General features: G+C 37.8%; 3 protein-coding genes and 1 long non-coding RNA gene across 5 annotated transcripts; 1 reads left to right on the plus strand and 3 right to left on the minus strand.

The window, feature by feature from the left end:
* Positions 1–28: 28 nt before the first annotated feature.
* sys1 (SYS1 golgi trafficking protein) lies at positions 29–2,827 on the minus strand. Its single transcript, XM_039691935.2, has 3 exons — positions 2,666–2,827; positions 2,092–2,159; positions 29–2,007 (listed from the first exon to the last, which is right to left on the minus strand). The coding sequence occupies exons 1-3, from the start codon at positions 2,825–2,827 to the stop codon at positions 1,767–1,769; spliced, it is 471 nt and encodes a 156-aa protein (XP_039547869.1). The 3' UTR covers positions 29–1,766.
* A 661-nt stretch (positions 2,828–3,488) lies between these two features.
* LOC120493371 (uncharacterized) lies at positions 3,489–26,635 on the plus strand. 2 transcript variants are annotated; one of them, XR_016169570.1, is made up of 8 exons: positions 3,489–3,568; positions 8,216–8,279; positions 8,388–8,517; positions 10,854–16,987; positions 17,129–18,673; positions 21,846–21,935; positions 23,815–24,080; positions 26,097–26,635. It is a non-coding gene; the product is annotated as an uncharacterized LOC120493371 (long non-coding RNA). The 2 variants fall into 2 exon arrangements; XR_016169569.1 differs by lacking the exon at positions 8,388–8,517 and having other exon boundaries at positions 10,895–16,987.
* Positions 5,324–11,260, minus strand: LOC120493368 (adenosine receptor A1). Its single transcript, XM_089134486.1, has 2 exons — positions 10,872–11,260; positions 5,324–6,527 (listed from the first exon to the last, which is right to left on the minus strand). Exons 1-2 carry the CDS (start codon positions 11,258–11,260, stop codon positions 5,900–5,902), a joined length of 1,017 nt encoding a protein of 338 aa, XP_088990612.1. The 3' UTR covers positions 5,324–5,899.
* On the minus strand, positions 19,109–24,209 carry adora3a.2 (adenosine A3 receptor a.2). The gene is made up of 2 exons (XM_039691932.2): positions 23,778–24,209; positions 19,109–20,440 (listed from the first exon to the last, which is right to left on the minus strand). The coding sequence occupies exons 1-2, from the start codon at positions 24,107–24,109 to the stop codon at positions 19,756–19,758; spliced, it is 1,017 nt and encodes a 338-aa protein (XP_039547866.2). The 5' UTR covers positions 24,110–24,209; the 3' UTR covers positions 19,109–19,755.
* Positions 26,636–26,712: the final 77 nt, after the last annotated feature.

Below are 26,712 nucleotides of genomic sequence, written 5' to 3' on the forward strand. Positions count from 1 at the left end.
AATACTGATTATACTAATACAGATCAAGGACACCGCAGAATATAGTTTTATTCTGACAAAACATTTGCGAAAACTTTAACATCTTAAAGCAATGAGTATTTTGCCACACGTTTGAAAATCCATGCGGCTGCCATGATGTTTACTTGAGCAACTTTAAGCAGTTCAACTTTAATGTTTTATGTTGTTCAGTAATTCAAAGCTACAAAGTTCTACCAAAAGCAAAAACCATTGACCAAATGCCTAAAACACAATACAATAACAAACAGGTTGCAACAACTTTTCCACTTCTTAAATATATTGAGCCTGAAGCAAGACAGTTCACAGACTTTCCTATAGTATTGTAGAAGACAGTATTATGTGGCTTGAAAGTGTTTGAGAAACATGATGTTGCAAGGTTAACAGAAAAAGAAAAACTTCACGCTTTTGACAAACCAGATCATACATTAACACATACATTGAAGTTTCTGATTTATTGCAACAGTATATGTAAAAAAATATGGTTGGTCTGTCTGATTTGCCTTTTAACTTAACGAAAGCATTTATCACGCGATTACTCATTGCAAACAAATTCTGAAAGGGATATTGATTGTAGCTGACAGACATGTGGGTCAATGTTTAATGCAAAATACATTGAAGTAAACATAAAACAGCATCTGAGACACATTTTACTTCCTTAATGTGATATTTCACCTACTTTTCTTTTTTTGTGCGTGTGTGTATATGTCTTATTTTTTCATTGTAATGTGTTTGATTTGTTGATTTGCTGTTTTGCATTGTAAATTAGGATCCCCTCGAAAACGAGATGGTTCATACCAAGGGGTTTATCCTATTCAATATATATATATATATATATGAAGAGTTCAGATGCAAAAGCCTCTAAGTGCCATTTGAAATTTTCTTCTAGAATGATAATTTTTATCAAGCTTGTATATTTAAGTTCAGTGATTTCACTTAAATGGCAATGATAATTACCTATTAATTGTTATTTAAGTGAAATTACTGAACTTAAATATACAAGTTTGATAAAAATCATCATTAAAGAAGAAAATTTCAAATGGCATTTAGAGGGTTTTGCATCTGAACTCTTCATATATATATATTTCCAATTGAACTAGGATATTAAAAACTTTTCCAGCTTTTACACAAAAGTAAAAACTTCCACTTTTAATTTTGTCCTTTGGAACAACGTGCTCAATAACAACAGGAACATCTATCAAGGAAGTAAATGGGTCCATTTTGATTTCATGTTCACTTGAACTTGCATTTGAGGTCAATGAAACTCTGCCATTGGTAACTGTAAAATGGTGACTTGATAAAACATGAAAACCCCATTTCTTTCCAAAGGATTATGATCCACTATCCAATAATTCAGAATTATATTGCATTTTATTTAGATACAGACTTGCATATAAGACATGATGCTTTTCTGCGCGGTTAGAACACATCATCACTTTTATATTTTCCGTAGCCATCTGATGAAAACCGTTAATCCTAAATAATTACTAAATATGACACCAATAGTCCCTTTGAAATGATGAGAATGCTACGGGAAGTCATCATCCTCATACGATGCATCTTGAAAACCCATTTGACATCATGTGGCACATCTCAATGTCATCCGGATTAAATACAGTGACGTGACCGATACATCACCAAAAAACAAGTCCTTTCTGCTCATCCTCCCGGAAAACCACAGCGGCATTAGTCAACACGCCAGCCCTGCCGATACACCGACCAGCTGTGGCACATCTGTCTCTAAACAGTCCTCATAGGTTCGATTTGGGTGCCGTGTTGACAGGGATGGCTCTGAGCTCTGTCCGCATGCACATGTACTCGCCAATGACTGCCATGAGGGCCATGCAGGCCACGTTGACCAACCACCATGACAGGGCAGCTGGGAGGTGGGCGTTATAGATCCAGCAGCCGATCATGTGGAAGAAATGCACCGTTACGGTGAAGTCCAGACACTGCTTTCCCCGTCGGATGAAGAACCACAGGCCAAGAGCACTGAGAAAGAGAAACAGAGCCAAGAATGACCTAAGATAAAAGTGAGATAACTGTATGAAATAAGAGACAGTAATATTAACTTACCACGTGAGAGAATTCAGAATAAACGCCATCATAGATAAGCGGCCTTGTGTTGTTGAAAACCCAAGAACCTTGAAAGAAAGTAAACTAGTTATTATACAATATCAATTTTAATCTTCATTTCGATGAACCAATATTGACTTTTAAATGCCAAGATCGATTTATTAGTCTACGCCGTTTTCATCTAAAAATCACGATAAGCTTTGTGATTTGTTATTTTTGATAAAAACAACAGTCTTAGATTTCAGATCTTGTCAATTTTATCATGAAATACAAACAAAACCATTTTGATGCTCTTTTATGTGGCGTGAGAGAGATCGCTGTAGTGCTAATCATAAACCAAACATTAAAAAAAAACATTAATGACCATCATATGGTATGATGAAAGCAACAGTTCAGCTTACTAAAATCTATCATGTCTTAAGTCTTATGTAATCGCTCACTCAGTGTTTCACCCTGGGAAAGACGTCAATAAAACAGCTTGTAAACAATATGTGCCACGTGACATTACATTTACTTCAGGAAAGTCATGGTTGTCGTAACTATTTCATCCAGCTCTATTTGGACAGATTCTTACCTCATAACTGAATATCTGGTCAAGTGATCTACTGGAATGGACCAAACCATCAACACCAGCTAACCAGAGACCCAAGAAGCTGTAGTAGATGCACTGCATGAGAACAATCTGAGAGATGATGAGGATCGGGTCCCAGATGTAGCTGCGGAAATGACTGCCCATCTCGCAGGAGAAGAGGGGGGCAACACAGGCCCCCACACCGGCTGGAGGGGAGGGTCAACTGGAGCCCCAAGATTTGAGTTTCAACCTGTCAATGACAAAACAATAACAGTTGGTTTGTCAGACCTTCACACTTCTGAGAATACCATGGTAGATCTCCGAAAACGTAGATAAGATAATTATAACAACCCAGATAAAGTGAAATCAATTTAAGTGAGACAAATACCTACCGCTGGTCAACATACGCACTAGTTAGCATTCAAACATTCTACAGTCAAGAATAATAATGTGTTATCTTCAGTATATTATAGCACTATAAATATAGTTATTATAATTTCAACTTTATGCCGTTTTCTATAAATAAACAACCAAGTATGTGTAAAAGACTGCGACGAACAACCTGTTTATTAACATTCGCTGGCTAAACAGCGATAACTAGCGACTTTGTTTACGTCCGTCTGTGAGAAACAGTCAACATAATGGAATGAAAACACAAACCCTGATTTAGACACATCCGTAATACGATCCTGAGCTCAGTTGGTCGGCTGACAGTGTAAAATTAAGGATAATGAACGCTATATGTTAAGGCTAATAATAGTAATTTCAACCGGATGCGAAACTTTGATCCGATGTTCAGAGCTTGACGTCATCATCTGTGTGTCCAGCGGCGCAGATTCGACACATGCGTCAAACTTCACAATCAAAACAGACAAAAAAAATAATGGCGGAAATGATTACATTGAGGTTAAGTTAATGACATTTCTTGATATAATTATTCTATTTCTCCTTATTTGACTTGCTTCACTTGTTTTATAATTTCATAGTGTGTGGAACTTAATCGCAGCTTATTACAAACTGACGATTTGGAAGTTTAAAAGCGTTTGAAAGTGTGTGTCTTGGTTGTTTCACTTTCACAGAACCCAGAGTTAAATTGTACGGAAGCAAATTAAATAAATAAATAAAAATAAATTAAAAGATTAAAGTTGAAATATTTCGAGATTAAACTCGAAACATTACGAGAATAAAGTCGTGATATTTTTTATATTTTAAAATATATCAAAGCAAGTTGCTCTCTGTTAAAACGGCTCAAACATGCATTTTAGACTGCCTTTGTCTGTGAAACGGGGGATGAATAAATTAAAATGTACCTATGCCGTGTATAGTTTGAAACAGTTTTATAAGCTGCGTGGCCCGGTGTTTTGAGTGGTTGCTAGGTTGTGAGTTTGGTGTTTTGGGTGGTTGCTAGGTTGTGAGTTTGGTGTTCTGAGTGGTTGCTGTGAGTTTGGTTTTTTGATATATGCCATGTTGTGGTTATGCCAATGACAGTTAATTTTTAAAGATTTTGTTTTCACTTGCTGGCATTATGAAAGTTGTTTTGTGACTTAGTATTTTGCGGCCTGAGTGTCTGTACCACTTCTGTAACTCAGAGCTTCCTCTTGGTTCATCCATCAGTTGGTTTGGTTTGTCGCTAGAATGAAAAACAAGCCTGACAAAAAAAAAAAAAAAGAAAAACGTTTGACCCTTATAGTAGCCTAGTCTGAAACTGGATGCATTATATCTTTGTCAACATGCATCTCAGTAATTGGGTAGTTTGTGATGATGATGTATTTTGAGTCAGGTTATAATAATCCATTTTCATATTAATCTTGATGATATAGGCTACCAGTTTGCATACATGTTATTGTCATTTCAGGAATGTTAATTATTTGTTAAATAGAAAATTTAAGCCACGTGTTAAATGCAAATTTTTCTTACCTTTACTGTCATAAAAGCACCTAATCTAACTCTTAATTAGTTTTTTTTTATTGTAGGCTAATACACAAAGTCTGTCTAACCTAACACGTGTACAGTTAAAGAAAAATAATTATGTTTTGAACAAAGAAAATTAAGCCTATAGTTAGGAGGACTGTTAAGCTTTTTTGGCTATTATTTCAATGTTTTAGCATATTTTCCCCAATTGTCCTTACTGAAACATTAGCACTGTAATGAATGTTGCTGTGTTTTGTCCATTGGTGTAAAATTAGTTCTGTTACATAACTTACAGTGTTTTAATCTGTTTACTAGCTTGTTGTTTGCTGTGCATTTCAATGACATGACAAGTCTAACAAACCATCCAATGCTTATTATATAGCCACATCAGGCCACCACATGTTTTTATTATGTTCAAAAGAAAGATATCTTTGAAGTAGCTGTCTATATTTGAAATCACTGTACAGTTGTGTCATTTTACATTCAGCATTTGCATTTCAGCACAAAAAGTAGTCTTATTCACCAGTCACTATCTAACTTAACCATGGGCCGGTTGCATAAACTGCTATGACGAGTCCTACAAGTTAGAATTTTTTTTTTCTTTAAGACTGTTCATAGCTTTTTTAAGTTAATGATGACAAAATTGACATTTTTGGATGAACTTTAAGACACGTGTCCCAATTCGCATACTTATGCACTACTCAAATCCAATTGTGTGTTTACAACTAAAATGTTGAAAATGTTGACCAATGTTGAATGACAAAATAACATTCATAGTCATACACTACACGGTTGAATACATAGTGCATACAAACATAGTGAATGAGTGATAGTGCATGATTTTGGGACAGAACTACAGTATCATAACATATAAATAGCTGAATGTATTCAACTGGACCCAGGTGCGGAATAGCATTGTTATTCTGTCCAATGCAACATGCCTCATTGCTTTGCAAATAAGGCTTATCATGGAATGCACTATATTTACAAAAATTACGTTTGAAAAGTGATGTTTGTGTCCATTTTCCTGTGATCACGGCTGCAGTAATTCATCAAATAATGGAGAAGAGCATTATAACTGGGCATATTTCCAGACACAAGTGTTGACTAGTGCTGTTTCTGCACTGTAAAGACTGAGCTGATTCAGGTGCATGAACTGCAGTAATGTCAGCATCCCCCACAATGTAGTGGTCAGAATAAGAATGCAAAATACAAAATTGCATGGCACAGTTTTATGTGTTTTTATTCTGTTACATAGTTGAATAGTCCCTTTAGTCAATCAGATGCTAAAACATACTTAGTAAATTCCCCCCTCAGTCTTAGTTGCTATTGAACTTGTGTTTTCTCCGTGATTGGTCCCGGACCGTGCTGGCTCGGGCTGATTGAGGTGGTTTTACAGAGCATGAATCGCTGGAAGATATGAATCAGTGTATCACGGAAGCGCTGGATGCGAAAGGCATACACTAGCGGGTTGAGTGCGGAGTTGATGTGTGACATAAAGATGCCCACATAAAAAGCACTCTTGGGCACAGTGCACGTGGGGCAAAAAAACACAATACTGTTCATGATATGAATGGGCAGCCAGCAGAGCGCAAAGAGAAACAGAACTAGCGCTAACGACTTTGCAAGTTTCAGCTCTTTGCGGTAGTACTTGGTGGAGTCGCTAGTGGCCTCGGCTCGAAGGTTGAGCTGCCGTTTGATCACGCGGAAGATCTCGGCGTAGAGGCTGATCATGATGGTCAGGGGAAGCACCACCCAGACAAAGAAGTTGAAGTAGACCATATAATCCATGCGCATGACGTTGGTGAACTGGCATTGGATGGGCGTCGTAGTGACATTTTCAGGTGGAGTGCGGTGCCAGCCGGCCATAGGCACCAGGCCAGTCAGGAAAGAGATGAGCCAGCACAAACCCACAGCTACCCACGCCCGCCTCTGTGTAACAATGATGTTGTACCTGCCAAAACAATACAAATACAATTACTTTTTGAAACCAATATATCAGTAAGTGATTCAAGTTTTGTTGTGTAAATGCAATTTTTACAAAGTGCGTTCCAGGCAGGTTTTTGAGCGCGTAAGGCTATGTTAACACGGAAACGATCTGAAGAGAAAACGCAAAAGTGGCCTTCATATTGCGTTTAAACGAGCGTTATGGGTGGGGAATTCGCGTGCATATGGTGACGCAAAAGTGTGTGAAATTCGATGTAGTATGCACTCCAGGCAGCTTGGTGGCAATGTGAAGCACTGCCACACAACAACACCAAGTCCGCGCGCTTGCGTACAACCTTCACTGTCTAGCAGACGTTTTTACCCTTTAAGGCCAATTTATACTTCTGCGTAGGGTGCGCGCAGTAGGTACGGCGTAGCATACGCACAGACGCGTCCCATACCGCGTACCCTTCGCCGTCGCCTGACGCGCACCTCTTCAAAAATGTAACTACACGTCGCGACAAAACGGACCGCAAGATTGGTGATTGGTCGGCTTGGTAGCATCGTATTTCCTCCTACGTATTTCCACCACTGTCAATGATTTCCACACGTACCATCTCTTCCGAAGTCTTCTCTCATTTCTGCCTTTCAGTTTTAGTAATTTCACTAAAGTGAACTGTTTTTCCACCTTAATAAGCTCCAACTCCAACATGATCAGCTCTCTTTCAGTCGCTATTGCTTGTAGTAACCTAGCCGTGAGGAATCTAAACTCAGTGGAACATTGAAACCCTCCACCGCCAACTAGCGTTACGGAGCAGTACTGCAGAGCAACCAAGACCTGAACGCAGAAGTATAAATGCTCACAACGGCGTCGCCTACGCCTAAGCCAACGCCGTACACTACGGCGTACCCTCGACGCAGAAGTATAAATTGGCCTTTAGACGGGAATGCGATGGTGGAGCGTTTTTAAGATTTCCACTCTGGAGGGTGGTTTCACTTTTTTGCGTTTTTAAACCCCCAAAACGCCGTCGCCGTGTAAAGGAAAAGGCACATCCGTTAAAATATTTTTACGTTTTCACCCGCAAGCGTTCTCGTGGAAACAGGGCCTAAATCATGACTTCAAACCACGACTCACGACTTTGTAGCTTTCCAGGCCAATCACGCCAAAATACCTGAGCTTAGAATTGTGGTAGCTAGATGTAAACAAACCAGCATGGAAGAGGCTAATACGCAATTGTAATCATTTCTGTCGCCAAAGGTGCTCCTTGTTTATTTGAGGGAAACTGAGGAGGAAAAACAGCGAATAGGGCAAGATAAACTGTTATACCTTTTATTTTACTTTATTTGTATATTTGGAAATGTAGTTGGTATTAATGTATCCTTGCACTCAATGGACTGAACACTAGTTAACGTTATATTGTCCTAAAGTTTATTCTCACTGTGTACCGCCTGCAGAAACACTGCATCCGTAGGGGCTGCCATTGTTTTGTATGGTTTCACGGGCTATGTGACGTCAGAGCTCGTAACTGGGAGTACATCGATCTAGTATGAGTTCACGGGTGGGAAGTCACGGGTTTGACTGCCGTTTCAGTGCACTTTCACGGGTATAAGGTTGGAAAAACACGAGTTACAGGTTGCCAGGAACGCGGCATAATACTGACATTTTCTGAATGAGAGGTTAGCTGCTCATTGATCTCTATATTATTGTATTTCTAGATATGGCCTGGTGTGGATTCTTTGGACCTTTTCCCAGACGTATCATCCAGACTAGACGCCAAAGGTAAGTCCAAATGATTTCGAATTAGTATTATTGGGGTTTGTTATTAGGGAAAGTGTGTAGGCACCTTTTGAAATTGTTGGTGTTCTTATTATTTCGTTTCTTCTTAAGTCTACGTCACTCCAGTGTTGTAGTCGAGACCACCTCACTCGAGTCCGAGTCTAGACCGAGACCAGAGAGAGTCGAGTCCGAGTCGAGTCCGAGACCAGAGGCGGTCGAGTCCAAGTTGAGACCGAGACCAGTGAGGGTTGATTACCTAATTTACTTTTATTTACTTAGAGAAATCCCTTTTTTTTTTTTTTTTACTGAATTTACTTAGAGTTTAAAAAATATGATCAGTTTAGGGTAAAAAGGCCACATAGTAGGTGGTGTTAAAAGTAATTTTATTACAATTTGTCATGCGCAGTTGCGCACTAGAAAATCACCAATCACTGGGCATGTCAATCAATTTAAAGAAATATTTTATTAACATACATTAATAATCATGAAAAATATTTTGAATTGAACTCGAGTGGACTCGGGAATAAGTCCGAGTCCTAAAAAAAAAAAATGTTCGAGTACGAGTCAATTCCGAGTCCAAATGCACATGAGTCCATGACAAGACCAAGACCATTAAAATATGGTCTCGAGACCGAGTCCGAGACGAGTCCGAGTCTCGAGTACTACAACACTGCGTCACTCCATAGAACCGCTTGCGGCGGGAAAGTTATGAAATTTGGGACACTGATAGAGGACAGTCTGAACAGTCATTATAGCAAATTTGGAGTCTCCAACTCAATCCCTCTAGCGCCACCAACTGTCCAAAGTTTCACTCATGTTTATGCTAATAACTTTTGAACCATAAGGGCTAGAAACAAAATTCCTTTTCCCAAAGATTCCTTGGCGATTCGATATTTTTATTTTCACCAATTTTGACACAAACATCTATAGGCTCACTATGAGGACACATAAAAAAATGGTAGGATTGTGCCTCTTGTTGGTGCTATATTAACAAAAACATGACTTCAATACAGTATTGTGATATAAATTGCTATACTTAACGAATGCATTGGTGTAACATTATACCTCAGTATGTGTCATCAGAACCATGCCCTGAAGGAACTCAAAATATTTAGGGACAGCGCCACCTTTTGTTCAAAAGTTATAACAAAATTTCCCAAAAACTTTTGAATAAATCTGCCTATTGCAATGTTGATTATTTGGGTCAGGACGAGAACATAGATACCAAGTTTTCCGTATTTGGCCGAACTTCCTGCCGCCATCTTGATTTTCATTCTATACCTACTTTTTCAAACTCCTCTTAGACTGTTCGTATCATCTCCAGACTGTGCCGACTAAAAGTTTTGGATTTCGTGTTGATAGAAAAGTTGAGGCATGTGGCCAAAAGGACTATTCAGGCTTTATCTCTGCAATGGCCTGACATATTGACACCAAACTTTGTATGTGTCATTGTCGCTTCACTCTCACCACATCACATCTATAACTGCGCCACCTATTGGTTGAAAGTGATAATCCATTAAATCATATTTTTATTCAGCTATTTTGCATAAAATCATCTTAAAATGTCTTTAATTGCTCCTTGATGGTGTTAGTCTGACACTCCCAGCCATGTTGGCATGTCTTATTGCGCTTGCGATAATTCTTCCGATAATTTCAACTTAAAGCTTTATTTATTATTATGTCTGCAGTACAAATAGAGTGGGATGAGTTACACTTGCCTTAGGTACATTTGCCTAAGTGTATTTTCTAAATGAAAATAAACATATTTAGTAGATAGAAATGATGTATTTGAATAAATTTGAATATATTAAATTCACCGTTCCTCACAAATGTGTTACATAAGCACATGCCATCAAACATCAGGCAAATGAGTGGTTAGGTACGCTGCCAAAAAACTATCAGACCAGTGAACATCATTTCCTTTGACGGACAGCAGGGGTTTAATTTAGTTGAAAGCCTTGCATTACACCACCACATTGATTAATTGCAGTCCTGCTCTCTGGCCAAGGAACATGATAAAACACAACTGATGCATTAAAGGTAAAGTTTAATCTCTATGTGACAAAATGCACATTAGAAATAGTTCTGACTGTGACACCGAATTGTATGAGAAACTCTCAAAGCTTGTTGCTTATAGAATAATTATTATTAAATTCAACTATTTATTGCATGATACTAATAAGCTACTCAAGCCTGTGCAAGACAATCATTTTATGTTAAATTTTAGCACAGTTGGCGAAATTTAGGCTTTTTTATGCACCAATTAGCATAAAATAATTTGACATTTGTGATTTCTCTTTATTTTTTTGCACTAATGAATACCGGTAGACATAGTTGTAAAACATAGTAAATATGTTTGTACGGGTTATATTCACAAATGTACAGCATGATATATTAAGTTAATATTTTTATAATTTAATAACACATTTACATGTTCAATGGTCTGACGTTGGTTAATGGTCACATGACACACAGGTAAACCTATTATTATTATACTATATTATTTATTTATGTATTTATTTTAATTGGACAATTTTTATGCTATTATTAAATATAAAATATTGAATGTTTAATCAGTAAGTGTTTCAGACTCACCTGGTGGGGATTTTGACGCGCAGGAATCGGTCGATGGCGATGGCCAGCAGGGACAGTATGGAGCTTTGGGTGATGATGACGAGAAGGCACGAAATGAAGAGGCAAGTGTAAAACTGTGTGGTGAGACCCAGGCTGATGACCACCGCCAGCGGGATGACAAGAACGCCGACCGCTATATCGGCCAGCGCCAGAGAGACAATAAAGCAGAAGGTCGGGTCTCTGAAACCCTGGTTCATGCACACCACCAAGACCACCAGCACGTTCCCAAGCACTGATGCCAGGGCGATAGTGCTCTCAATGGAGATGTACATCAGGTCCGTTTTCTCCCAACTCTCAGTTACTGTGACCGTTGACATCTTGGGCATCTGCAGCAGTTGTTCCTGTTCCATTGGGTCTTCTACAAGAGTCTCATGATGTCCTCAAATGCTGGTATGTGCTCTCATTTTATTATATTTCTTTGTAGTCTTTATAGTTGTCTTGTAATGAAGTCTTTCTTAGCTGAACTGGCCTGACTGGTCAATAGACAGTAGCAGATCCATGTTATCTGTAGTTACTTAGAGCTGCCGTGTGCCTTGTTCTCTGCATCTTCACAAACTCCTGCTTCTGCTTCTGTTGCGGAGGCTCTGCTGCCTGGGAAAGGGAGGGGTGGTTCATTCTCTGCACCACTGCTCACCTCGCTCACCGTTTCTCTCTCACTATCTCTCTTTTCCAATTCCTACACCTTCCAAACCCGAAACACCAGTTAGAATTTAATTTAGAATGCCTTTTGAAGATGAATTGAAGAATGGAATTGTGGTTTAAATTTAAATTAAGGAAATAGAGTTTAAAATGGAACAAAACTCTGCTGTAAGTGTGATTTTCATTGTTCATTTTTTTCAAAAAATTAAGAAAAAATTCACCATGCATATGTTCATACACACAACAAATGGGTTATTTCCAAAAGTTAGTGTTTTTTGTTTTAGTTTCTGGAAATAAATGGATATTAATTTTGATTATTAATTAATTAGCCTATCTGTTTATTTCCTGAAACTGATATTTTATATACAGTACATTAACATTTTTAATTCTTAATTGTACATTTTTAAAAATGTTTTTGAAAGAAGTCTCTTATGCTCACCCAGGCTACATTCATACATTTAATGCATTCAAAAATACAGTAAAAACAGGAATATCGTGAAATATTATTACAATTTAACAAAAAATGTTTTCCATTGAAATACATTCTAAAATGTCATTTATTCATGTGATCAAAGCTGAATTTTCAGCATCATTACTCCAGTCTTCACATGATCCTTGGCTTTAGAAATCATTCTAATATGATGATTTGCTGCTCTCAAGAAACATTTATGATTATTATCAATGTCGAAAACAGTTGTGCTGCTTCACATTTTTTATGGAAACTGTGAAATAGTTTTTTTCAGGATTCTTTGATCAATAGAAAGTTTGAAAGAACAGCATTTATTTGAAATAATCGTTGTAACATTATAAATGTCACTTCACTGTCACTCTTGGTCAACTTAATGCATCCTCCTGAATAAAAGTATTAATTTCTTTATAGAAAAAAACGAAAAGAAAAAAACTTTGGAACGGTAGTTCACTTTTAAAAAAACTTTTGCTGATAATTTACTCACCCCCATGTCATCCAAGATGTCCATGTCTTTCTTTCTTCAGTCGAAAAGATATTAAGGTTTTTGATGAAAACATTCCAGGATTTTCTCCATATAATGGACTTCAATGGGAACCAAACGGTTCAAGGTCCAAAAGACAGTTTCAGTGCAAACTGTTCAAAAAGTGAACTACTCCTTTAAACAAATTGATGTAGAAAGTCATCAGTTTTGTCCACTTTGTAAAATCTCATTTCTGTTCCTTTCCTTTTCCTGTCATTCTAGTTAAAATTCCTATTCAACGTCCTGTGGTTGGTGGCTAATTCAATTAAACTTCACACTCTTTTTTTTTTAAATTCTGAATTGTATTTAATTCTGAATTAGGCCCATGCATGCATCCCAGAATCCTCTGTTTCCTGCCTCTATTTCTTTGTTTTTCTCTCACTGCATGGAGAGAGACATAATTTGATATTTAAATGTTTCAACCCAGGAAATCGGACATGATCTTCATCAAATTAATTTTTCAGTAATGCTCATTGTATTGTGCTAATGGATTCGTCTCTGAATTGAGGGAAGCACTTGTCTACCATGATCATTTCATCTGGTTCCCTAGGCTCCTCAGCATTATGTGGTTATCGTGTCTATTTTAGTTCTCTCATGCAGAATTAAGGTTTCCTTTTTGAGTCATAACACAGACGAAGATTTTATTGCACTTTCAGAGCTCAGAGGAATTCTCACTCATGCTTCATTGCAATATTAGCCTTTTCTGTGATGTATTTACAAAATGCTCCTTGGAGAATGGAAAATATAATAAATATAAATGAAAGTGGATAGCATAGCTCAGATTTCTTTGTGGGAGAGTTTGTTCAGAAATGTGATCATTGCAAATCTGAGTATAATTGAGATTTCTTCTGAAACAGGAGACACATGTGAGATCACTGCGGGTAACATGAGACTTAAGAGAGTCTCTATTTTCTCTCCATTTAAATTAGTTGTCTCTAGACGATACAACTGAGACATTAAAGAGATTACTAATTTCAATAATTACACAGCATATTTCCATTGGATTGGTCTTTAATGTCGGTTACATGTGACAAGGTAAACTAAATAATTTGTATTTGTTTGTGTTGTATTTTTTGTTTATATTTTAATTTTAAAATGTTATGCTTTTATTTTCATCAACTCAAGGAAACCCTGATTTCGAATATTTTTACAATCGACCAATCAAAATCAAGTATTTAAGCCAGCTGTGTCATAATGAAATTAAATGGTGTGCCACCTTGCCAATAACTTCTACATCTACAATGTTCTCTTTGGATGTTCAGGCATTTTAAGTCTGTCTAGCGCAGTGATGTTCTAAGTAAATGCTGTTCTTGTGCTTTTCTGAAATGATCTCTTAATAAGGCAATCTCTTTGATTAGTTTCATTCCATTAAGATGTTGCAGACACCTAAATGTCATTCCAAATAAAATGCAGTACTTTTTAGATTTACTATTATTAATGATATTTTTTAAGTCAAGCTAGAGAGTGCAACAGTTTGTTTCCGGAAGTACAAACTCAATTTATTTTCTCCAAAAGGAAACTGATTTTGAATGATAAGACCTACTGTGAGGTAAAAGATTACTAATTCATGGTATTTGTTTCTGCTAAAGACGTTATATTATTTTTTAAAACAATCCCGATTAACAGTGCAATTACTGGTGAAAAACTACATCACCCATTATGCTGTACAGAAATACACCAATCAGAGTGTTGAAAAAAGCAACAAGCTCCAAAACAGCACTGCGAATTACGTAAGTGATTTGATCTCCACATGCTCTCAAAATACTGAAATGTTAGTGTATATATGCATATTTTGCAATAAACTTAAAATAAATAGTTCATGAACATTCATCAATGAGTTTTTTTATACTCCTCCGTCCTTTTTAATTTGATTATGCTGTTCGCAATGCTTCATGGGATTGTAGTTTTTTCCCCGTATTCTTTTTTTTTATCCGATTTTCAAAAAAGTTTGTTGTGATTCACCTCTTAGCTGATTGGCTTAGTTCATGGTTTATAACTATAAACAAACACTTTTTTAAATTAAAAATGAATGGAAAAAAAATGAAATAGGGGGCGGGCACTGTTGCACTCTATTGCTCATACTCTGGATTAATCCAGGACCATTTGTGTTGAAGTGAGGTTGTGCTATTACTTTTCTTAGCGGTCAAACCTAATACAAGGCTGTTTCTAGTCTTGTCCTTTGTTTGCATATATGGACAAATTACAATAGGTAAAACAGGTAAGTAATATTGCAAATGCAATCTGAAAAGCATTATGCAATGCTCATCCAAACCTATTAGTTGGGATTTCTCGTCAAGCATAACCGGCTGTGCAGTTTTCCAGAGACGAGTGACTAGAGAACCATAAAGCCCTGAGTTGTTGTTGACGTAATGCTGTCATAATTGAAAGAGATCATGGTATCAAGCACAAGGACTTTGGACTGGCCCATAGGACTATTTACTTGAGCGGTAAGTAGTAAATGTGCCACGCACAACCAGAATGATGCATAGAGCAATAATGAATCTGTTACGTAAGATAAGTGCTCTAATAATGTTTGCAATTAAACACAAGCTATTGTACTCATATAAAGGGCATGGCTTTAGTTTACACTGAAGGAGGGACCCAGCCATAGAGACACTGGAATATCACAGAGACTTCAGTGTTCAAATAAGCAACCACACAGACACCCTAGCAACTACCCAGAATTCCATAGCAACCGTTCACATCTCTAGCATCATGGTGTTGAGATTTAAGCAAAGAACACATAAAAACACCCCAGACACTACACACCCTAGCAACACCTTAGCAACTACCCCAGATTCCCTAACACCCATTAACAACAATAGCAACATGGTGGGAGATTTGAGCAAGCAACCACATAGCATCACCCTAACAACTATTCAGAATTCATAGCAACCATTGACAACAATAACATCATGATGGTAAGATTAGTGCAAACAAGTAACCATAAAGCAACTACCCAGAACTCCTAGCAACCATTCACAACAGTATGACTGGCTGCAAGATTTGCGCAAGCAAGCAACCACATAGCAATGCCCTATTATCTACCCAATTCTCCATCAACCATTCACAACGCTAGCATTGTGGCGGTGATATTATGGCACTTTTCCATAACCAGTACCGTCTCGACTCGGCTCACTTTTCGCTTCGTTTTCCATTGAAGACAGTAGTACCGCCACAAATAGTAACCGGTCGTCATAGCGACGCCTTTTGTTCCTCGTTGCCCTATCAAGCTCTTGCTGGATCCTCTCTTTTGCAACCAAACAAAGGAGAGTCTGCACCTCCTCGTTTGATCACGACGTATTGTTCCGAGTTGCCATAATAATAGTAGTAAGTTAGTTTAGTAACTAGCTCTGGCCAAACTATATTCCGGATAACTGCATCTGGCACTGGCACATGCAATGATGACGCAGTGAATGGTGAGGATTCTCTCCGACCAATCAGCAGTCGGCATTGTTTTCACGTCACGTTTTAGTATCGCCTCAGCTCGCCTTAGCTCGCTCAGAACCTTGCCAGAGCCAGTGATACCAAAAAAAAGTACCCGAAAGAAGGTACAGGTACAACTTTTACACAGTGGAAAAACCAAATGCGAGTCAAGCTGGTACTGTGTAGCGGAAAAACGCCATTAGAGCAAGCCCTTAGCAACCTAGATAACATTAAAGACTAGTTCCACAAAACCTGAATGAAACAGTTTTTCCATGAGAGTTTTTCTCTCCTCAAAACTTTTATGAAGGAGTTTCCTCTTTGAAATGGGTCTCTCGACATTGCGTCAGAACGGACACGATGGGGAAAATCCTTTTCTCCGAAATGCTGAAGCCTGATTGAATCACGCTATTGCACACGCTATAGCCAATGGCATTCAAGCGCGGGAAGGCTGTCCACTACAAGTTTTTCAGAGCTTTCTCAGGTTTGTTTTTAATGATCTAATGAACATTATTGTCTGAACGATCAACACCCACCCAGGTACACACGGCAACAGCATACATATATCGTGCGAGCTGTTGTCATTTGCATCAAATTAAATACGCCGTTTAGATGTGTGGTTTCCTAACCCCTGGTTTTCGAGCCGCTGATGAGAATTGATTTGGATATTGCTTTTCAGTGCAGTGCCAAAAGGTATATTGTACATTTTTCAACCTCAATCAGCAGATTGAACTCAAGCTATGTTAGAAAAAATAATAACGTAGGAGATGAACATCATAAATCCACGTTGTTTGGACCTAGGTCGATATTGCGCTGTAAAGGGAAAGAACAAAATGGCCTGAGACGTATCTTTCAGAAATCCAGTACTCCTTCCAGAGATACGCTCCAAACGTACCCTCGAGGATCAACACTGTTCACTTCCACTTGGCCCGATGCCAGTAAATCCATTACGGAGACTACAGGGAAGCGCCTGACAGAGGGGAGTCCAAACATCTAACAACACAATGAAAATTGCATTTACTGGAGGTAAACAAAGTTAAAGGATTTTTAAAAAAGTGTTATATATATATATAAATAAATATATCTAATATACACTCAAAGGATTATAAGGAACACCATACTAATACTGTGTTTGCATTCTTTTGAAATGTTGGCCCATATTGATAGGATAGCGTCTTGCAGTTGATGGAGATTTGTGGGATGAAGCTCCCGTTCCACCACATCCCAAAGATGCTCTATTGGGTTGAGATCTGGTGACTGAAACAACTGCCCAATTGGCACTAAGGGGCCTAAAGTGTGTCAAGAAAACATCCCCCACACCATTACACCACCACCACCAGCCTGCACAGTGGTAACAAGGCATGATGTTCTCATTCTGTTTACGCCAAATTCTGACTACCATCTGAATGTCAAAACAGAAATCGAGACTCATCAGACCAGGGAAGTAGTGGAGATGAGTGGTACCCGGTGGGGTCTTCTGCTGTTGTAGCCCATCCGCCTCAAGGTTGTGTGTGTTGTGGCTTCATACCTCGGTTGTAACGAGTGATTATTTCAGTCAAAGATGCTCTTCTATCAGCTTGAATCAGTCGGCCCATTCTCCTCTGACCTCGAGCATCAACAAAGCATTTTCGCCCACAGGACTGCCGCATACTGGATGTTTTTCCCTTTTCACACCATTCTTTGTAAACCCTAGAAATGGTTGTGCGTGAAAATCCCAGTAACTGAGCAGATTGTGAATATAGTCTGGCACCAACAACCATGCCACGCTCAAAATGGCTTAAATCACCTTTCTTTCCCATTCTGACATTCAGTTTGGAGTTCAGGAGATTGTCTTGACCAGGACCACACCCCTAAATGCTTTGAAGCAACTGCAATGTGATTGGTTGATTAGATAATTATATTAATGAGAAATTGGTGAGTGTAGATTCTCCACTGGAGGTACAACTCAGTAGATAACCTAACTCATACTATCACAGGTAACTTGCATAACGTAATCAGATTACTTTTTTGATGTTACGAGTAAAGTAACAAATTACAAGTTACATGCATTATGTAATCAGATTACTTTTCTGATGTAACGAGTAATGCATTACATGTAACATTATGTAATCAAATTGCTTTTTTTAATTAACTGCAAATTACAATTTATTAAATCTAATAACACATACTTTTATTTAACCAAAAAAAGTTACTGCTTTTGAAGTATTTTCAAACACAACTGTCTCAGTAATAGTATGAATTTTAGCTGAAACATAGTGATGCGTTATGTCCAATTTAGTGGACAGTTAACTAATCAGAATTTCCTCCCAATCTAAAATCAATACTTGATTGATTTTTTTTTTTTACCTGCAAGATCCTATACCTGTCTCCTAGTATAAAAGGAAGGGATAAATATTCCGGAGACATTTCTGGCTGACCATTGGCAATCTTGGTTTGGAGAAAAAATATTCCACATACTTAAGCACTGGATGATGCACTAGAGTCTGCTGTTGTGGTTAATGTGCAACAATGCCATCAAAACTTATACAAGAAATGGCTTTTTAATCTATGCATGACAGGGTTAATCGCAAGCAAAATATTGTAGATACATAAAATGTGTTTTTATTTCAGAGCTCGGATGCCATTATGAAAAAGAGCACTCTGCATGGACGTTCCTCTAAACATCATCTTTCACAGAAGAATAAATCCATATGGGTTTGGAATGACATTGAGGTGAGTAAATGATGGATGGCAGAATTTGCATTTATGAAGTTATGAAGGAAGGATGTGGATGCACTGACGGCTACTGCACATTATGGCAAAAACATTTGCATGCTCAGAATGACTTGTCAGTTTCTCTTCCTCCTTCAATATGTGGACATGACATGACTTGAAACCCATGTTTATTTATATGTCCGAGGTCAATATCTAGAGAGCAGAGCTGCAGATGTTTGATGGATTTAAATGATAGCATGTGAGACTCACATAAAAATAAATAAAATCACTATATTAATTTTTTTTTAGGAAATTTGTCTTTAACCCAAAGCTGCAGTTGTACACAACATACACACACACACAGCACGTTACAACATTAAAGAAAAAATAATAATAATTATTAAAACATTAAAAAGAATTGATAACAATGACCACATCTTGCTATTTAAAATATTAATAGATACAGGCATAGATTATTTATTGCAACCATTTCTCTTACAAAGTGGGACTATAATGGCAGAAGTTGACACATTGGAAATAAAACATTGCTTGAATCACTCACTATTGTCTGTGCATTCTTAAGAACCAATGATTCATAAATGAATTAAAGTACAGTGTACTCTCTTACACAGTTTTAACAAGACGTGTGTAACTGTGATTTTGATTGCATTAATAGACCTGTTCTACCTCCTGAAATTCATTGCCAGAATCATCACACAGTTTTCCATCCATCTATTTTCCAAGCAACGGGTCCAATGTGGGTACAGCGTAATATAAATGACATTTATTGCTTTTTTAAATTGTTAAGGCTTATACATTGCTTCCTGGATACATCATGGAAACAATGTATAAACCTTGTCATCATGGCATCATGGTTCTTAAGGCTTATACATTGTTTCCATGATACATTGCAGAACAATTTTCCATGAGGATAAATAAACTTAATCTTACTGGAGCTGCCAGATAGGAAAGTTTCAAATAATTTTTAAATAGCAAGCATAAACTATGCAAAAGCGGCAGCCGATTTGTATAATTGAACTTTTGTCTGTGTTATTATAGTCCTGGTCTCCTTACTTCTTGAGCATGAGAACAGACTAATGCTAACCGTTCTGATTGGTGGCTAAAACCACTTGTGGGTTTATTTTCATGGTGGTACACCTGATGATGCTGTTTGAGTTGCTGCTGGCATTATTTTCCAAAGTCTGGCTGCTCGGATCTTCCTTCTGCTCCGTGCTTGTCAGCTTCATCAAGATGCTTTTATATGCCTTCTTAATCTTTGGGACCTTAAAAGCGTACACTATGGGGTTAACCGCGGAGTTGGCGTGAGAGAGGAGGATGCCGATGTGAAAGGCGACAGCGGGCACTTTGACAATCTCGTAATAGTCAAGCGTGTTCATTATGTGCAGCGGGATCCAACAAACGACAAACAGAACCAGCACCAAAGCCAGAGAATTGGCCAGTCTCCGTTCCTTACGGTAATACGACCTGGACTCCACGGGGCGCCCGACCTCCTTTCTCAGCTGTTTGGATATCATATTGAAGAGTAACAAGTACAGGGCCATCATAATGATGGTGGGTGGCAGTATGCAAGCGAAGAAGTTGAAGTTGACCATATACGTCATGGGTATAACACTGATGAAATTACATGTAATAGTGGTGTTTTCTCTTGTTGTGGTGTCTTCGTTGTGCCATCCGAACATGGGGATGAAGCCTAGTAAACAAGCAGAGAGCCAACAAACAGTGACTGCGCCCCACAGGTGCTGCTTTTTGACTGATCCTTTGTACCTGAAAATCAATGAGAAATTATATTTATATATCTTCAGCGGTACTGTGTATGTATGTTTATACACTACCTTTCAAAAGTTTGGGTTTGGTAATATTTTTTGGTAATACTTTTCAGTAAGGCTTCATTAGTTAAAGGGTTAGTTCACCCAAAAATGAAAATTCTGTCAGTAATTACTCGCCCTCATGTTGTTCCAACCTAACACAGTCTCATCCCAAGTCGTCATATAACTGACGTCTTGGGACGTCTTTTGACCATACGTCAACATCCGCCTTTTTAGGGAACCCTTAAACGTCGGTTAGTTGCCGATCCCGGGCCGTCATACAACTGACGCTTTACCTTTAACGTCAGTTAGGTGACGGGGTAGGTTTAGGTCTGGGGTAGGGTTAGGATCCGATAACGTCATCTAACCGACGTTTAAGGGTACCCTAAAAAGGCGGATGTTGACGTATGGACAAAAGACGTCCCAAGACGACTGCGCTGTCCAACCCCGTAAGACTTTCGTTCATCTTCGGATTAAATCTGAGAGCTGTCTCTGTCCCACAGAGAAGGAAATGAATAGTTGAATAAAGTTATTTTTGTTTGTTTTTTGCGCACAAAAAGTGTTCTCGTCTCTTGATAAACTTAAGGTTGAGCCACTGTAGTCACTCTGACTATTTTAACAATGTCTTTAATAACTTTTCTGGGCCGGCCAGTTTCGATCCCTTAAGAAGCCTACACTCTAAAAAATGCTGGGTTGTTTTAACCCAACTACTGGGTTTGTCAATATTTGATCCAAATTTGGGTTGAAACAACCCAGCATTTTGGAGGAGTGATCCGGCTCTCAGATTTAATCAAAAATATCTTAATTTGTGTTCTGAAGATGAACGAAAGTCTTACAGGGTTGGAACAACATTACTGACAGAGTTTTTATTTTGGGGTGAACTATCTCTAAGGTATGGGCGAAGGGTGAATCATCTGAATAAATAAATGCATTCTTGCTAAAGTCCCAAAGCTTTCAGACCCTAAAAGCCTGAATGTAAATTACACACACAAGCTGTGTGCAAGGCTGCAAGCTTCAAACAGATCGCTATCTCCTGAGAGCAAGGCCAGAGAGCCCTCTACAACTACGCGCACACATAAACAGACATTCCTTCAGTGAAATCTGTAACTTGACTAATATGATATGATATATTCCTGTATTACCATGTGATAACTGTATTAACATGTACCTAATGTTCCATCTCGTGATTTTACTAGATGCGTTTAACAAACTCTGATGACCTAATGTCCAAACCAGAATAGGATGTGTGGCATATTTGGTCTCTATAACCTGGTACTTTGAAGATCAAAATGATTGTATACTTGATGTGTCTGCAACAGCAACATATTAGTAGTAAAAGCATCTTTCATATGTTTCTTCATCAGCTAACACCCCCCACCCCAGAGTGCACACGCCACGAACAATCTGGGAACAAAGAGCCATAAACCAACACGAAGAGGTTGGACTTCTTCAAGGTAATAAATGGCATCTTCCCCCTTCTCCTCTCTCTTGTCCTTCTTCCTCTTCCTCGACTTCATCGTGTAACTCTTTGTGTTCCCCTACCTGGGGATCTTTTCTTTTGTTTAAGTTTTGTTTTTCTTTTAAGTATTCTACCTAGTTCATTTCCACAGACAAGTATATGAACTTAGATGAATTGTTTCTTTGGTAATTTAGGTCAAAGAGCTTTAAACTTTCGTTTGAAAGTCTGCGCGCCTCAAACCACCACAAACCACAACCTCAACAAAGACAACCATATACACTTGCAAGTATATTTCTTTATCGAGCTTTCAGAGCATTAAGATCGTGTTTTTCCGTGTTGTCTTGTTAAATGTTTGCATATATATATAGCCCATGTAATCTTAGTAACTGTATTTAGTCTGCCTTTATTAAATTCATTGCATTCATTAATTGATTCATGTCTCTTTAATGTTGCGATCCCAAGCTACACTCTTTAAAAGTATAAAAGTACTTTAACTAGCAGGCTATCTTTGTAAAACATTTGTAATACATTCATGGCCAGAAATGACCTTTCCCGTCTCTGAAATTATTTCTGTATGAGAATTGATAATGATCGCATGAATTAGCTTGCTGGACAAACAGATCGTCAGATCACAAATTATTTCACCGGGATATCGTCGGAGTAAATATATGATAGACCTAATTGATATATGAAGAGTTCAGATGCAAAAGCTTCTAAGTGCCATTTGAAATTTTCTTCTAGAATGATCATTTTTATCAAGCTTGTATATTTAAGTTCAGTAATTTCACTTAAATGGCAATGATGATTACCTATTAATTGTTATTTAAGTGAAATTACTGAACTTAAATATACAAGTTTGATAAAAATCATCATTCAAGAAGAAAATTTCAAATGGCATTTAGAGGCTTTTGCATATGAACTCTTCATATTAATATTTAATTATAATAATGTATTGACATACAATTGAGCTCATATTTACAGGTCTGTTTAACATGGTCTATGCAATTAATTGCAATCAATTTGTGGTTGATTGTCGAGGTACACATGAATGCAGATGCACACTCTAAAAAAATGCTGGGTTGTTTTAACCCAATTTTGGGTCAAATATGGACAAACCCAGCCATTGGGTTAGATTTTTAAATTACATTTTTAACCCAATGTTTGAGTTTGTCCATATTTGACCCAAAATTGGGTTAAAACAACCCAGCATTTTTTAGATTGCAGGGAACATAATACTGTTAATACTGACGAGCTTATATATGTAGGCTACACTGTGATATATATAACAGTATATATAGGATATACTGTGATATACATTGTGATAAGTCTCAGATTTAATCAAAAATATCTTCATTTGTAGTGTTGAAGATGAACAAAGTTCTTACGGGTTTGGGACAACATCAGGATGAATAAATAATGACAGAATTGTAATTTTTGAGTTTATGTCACATTCTGGAAGCATTTGGGAGGAAAATGTCTAAAACACAACCACAAGTGCTCCAATCCTCCTTATGATGAGGAATATCTTTGCCAGCTCTGTGTTTGCTACAGTAGTTTTCTGTGTTGGTCAATGGCAACATGATGGTGTCAGGCAAAACGAGTGAGCTATTTTGATTGCACATTATAGAAGAAATGCATTTTTTTAACATTTAACATACAAGCATGCAAATGATGTCCATTTCACACCTAAATAAGTTTTCAGGTTGCATGGTATTCATGTAATAAAAAGAAGTATGCATCCTTTCTGAGAAATGCTTAGGTTTGATTTCCTCCTTATCAGTAAGCTTGATCAATTTTGCACTCAATATGAAGTAACATGACTATGAAAAGGTCAAACCTGAGAGGCTTATAAACACGCAGGTATCGGTCCACAGCAATGGCCAACAAGGAGTGAACGGAGGCCTGGGTCAACACAATGACCACACAGCTGATGAAGAGGCAGCAGTGGAAAGTAGTCTCCAGCCGTCCATCAACTATCACTGCGAAAGGCACAGCAACCATCCCCACCAGAAAATCAGCCAGCGCCAGCGACACTATGAAGCAGAACGTGGTCTGACTCAGGGCTCGACACGACCACACGGCCCAGATCACCAGCATGTTCCCCAGACAGCATCCCACAGCGATGAGCACCTCCAGAGAGGTATAGATCACCTTCTCACCATCAGACATTGCAGAGGACACTAAAAGAACTCTACAGGAACTTACATGAAATGGTCGTGGTTAAAATAGGAAGTTGTCTTCACTCTCTCACACACAACCAAATATGCACACACACTTAAGATTTTTTGCTTGATTAGTACTTTTGTGTGGCTTGTATGTACAAGTAGACAGTGTATTGTTTATTTTTTTGAAGGAAATTCATACTTTTATTCATGCATTAAATTGCTCAAAAGTGACGGTGTTACAAAAGATTTCCATTTCAAGTAAATGCTGTTCTTTTGAACTTCTCATTCATGAAAGAATCCTGAATTTCCACAAAAAAATGAAGCTTTCAACATTGATAATAATCAGAGAGTACTTGAGCAGCAAAACATCATAGAGTGATCTCTGCAGGATCATGTGACACTGAAGACTGGAGTAATGATGCTGAAAATTCAGCTTTGATCACAGGAATAAATTACATTTTAGCCTAAAACAATAACAAACAGGTCTTTTTTTAAAGTTGTGAGAAATATTTTACGATATTACTGTTTTTTTACTCTATTTTTGAATGCATCAAATGTAGCCTGGCATAAGAGACTTCTTTCAAAAACATAAAAAATATATATTTTGAACAGTAGCCTACTGTACGTATATAAAATATCAGTTTCTGGATGTGTGTTGTATCTATAAATTTGATGTGCTCTATTTCTCTGTTGGGCACTGCTGTGCGGCATCAAATTGTGGCCAATCTCGTGTCTAGTAAAGCAGGAAGTTGTTGGTTTGTTTCCTGCTAGACACCAGTCGAAATCAAAACTGACCCTATTTAAATTCAACTCTGTTATCAAAGTCAAGTGTAGTTTATTTTCTCCTCCTCTGAAATCATTTTCCTTTTCGACTGGATCCTATAGACCATGCAGACTATTGGCAAGTAATGATTTGAAAAAGACAGAAAAAAAGTGTTGGCATTGGGATATCTGCTCTTGCTTGTCGTTTATGTCTATCACAGTAAGGTTTCCTTTTGATTAGTTTTGTTTCACGTTTTATGACTATGCAAATAAAATGTGACACTTGCAATTTTCCGGGAAACAAAAATAGGATTAAGCAAGTTTCATTCGATCTCAGACTTCTTGGTTTCAATGAAACAGTTCCCACTTATAATGCACACTGCAAACCACCCACAAAACTGACCTCAAACCTTTTCACACAGATGGGCACAGCAGGGCTGTAACCACTAATAATTATAAAAATTATTGAACCCATTTGACTTGCAATACATTCTGGTTTTGTGAACAAAATTGTATGAAAACACTTTAACTAAGCCATCAGTAAACCAGAAAGTCTGAGAACATAATGTTCAAAAAATCAAACTGGCTGTAAACATCCATAGGCCTATACAAAATTATTCAACTCCCAAAAGTACATTTTTGTAGAGAATCCTTTACTCTCATAGTACACATGGATCACTGTCATCACTGGTAGTTTCTATAGTGATGGTTACTTTAGACTCAACTCTGGAGTAGGAGATGATTTAGTTCCTCTAAAAGGAGTTCCTAGAACTAAAATTATTCATAGTTCCTGTGATGCGATCATGCCAAAAAAAAAAAAAAAAAAATTACTTCCACCAAAAACCTGTAAAATTACCACCGCTGGAGAGACCTAAGCAGGCAGGCCTGAAAGCAAATGCAGAGGTTACATTGTTCTTAGCTTCATATGTTGAGTAACATTGGTTTTGCTATTTCACAGAACCAAGATATGCTGTTGCTATAATGTTATCTGTAGTAACAGGACAGTTTGAAGTGTCATTGTTTGTTTGGAGGTGTTGGCGACTAACAACCAACTCTTGTATTTACTCTTCTGTACTGTATGTTTTTCCTTGTCGTTCATTCATCATCTTTTTATTTTTTTAAGAAGCATTATCTTCCTTGGCTTCCGCTATGATAAACAGTGTTTCTCAGAAATCACTAACTGCACCTTTCAAAGATCTTTCATTTAAAGAAATATTTCTCTTTGGCAGGTACAATTCTACAGTCACTAAGAAGCGCACCTGGATCATCGCCGCTGTGTGCTGGATACTGGCGTCCGTACTGAGCTTCTTACCGATGTTTGGATGGTACAACCATGACACACTGGCACATTACAATTCCATTCATTGCTGTCATTCCTGATTCATACCTGGTGCACTTGATCTATGAGTGTTGTTTTCTTCCTCTGCTGGCAGTCATGATTACTTTGTATGGCTATATCTTTCTTAAAAAGAGACAGTCGAGGGGGAGAGCAGGTGTGGCGGCTGAAACTGGTGAATATAACCAAAGGGAACAGAAACTGGCCAGATCTCTGGTTTTGATTTTGGCTCTTTTTGTTGTTTGCTGGCTTCCGTTACACTTGATACAAGCCATCACATACTACAGTATAACCAGAATATACATGTACCGTCTATAGCTGTATACTTTCTCATGGTTAACCCTGTAAGGTATGCCTTCAAAATCCCTAAGATTAAGAAGGAGTACAGGAAGATTTGGAGGAGGGTGACTGGTCGAGAGCAGCAGGCAGATATAAACGCTCCTGCTAATAATACCTCAAACAGCTGGAGGAATACAAATTTGTCTCTAATGGTATGAAACCTGAAAGTT

This window comes from Pimephales promelas, chromosome 8 (assembly GCF_988280905.1).
Source record: "Pimephales promelas chromosome 8, fPimPro1.hap1.1, whole genome shotgun sequence".
Taxonomy (NCBI): domain Eukaryota; kingdom Metazoa; phylum Chordata; class Actinopteri; order Cypriniformes; family Leuciscidae; genus Pimephales; species Pimephales promelas.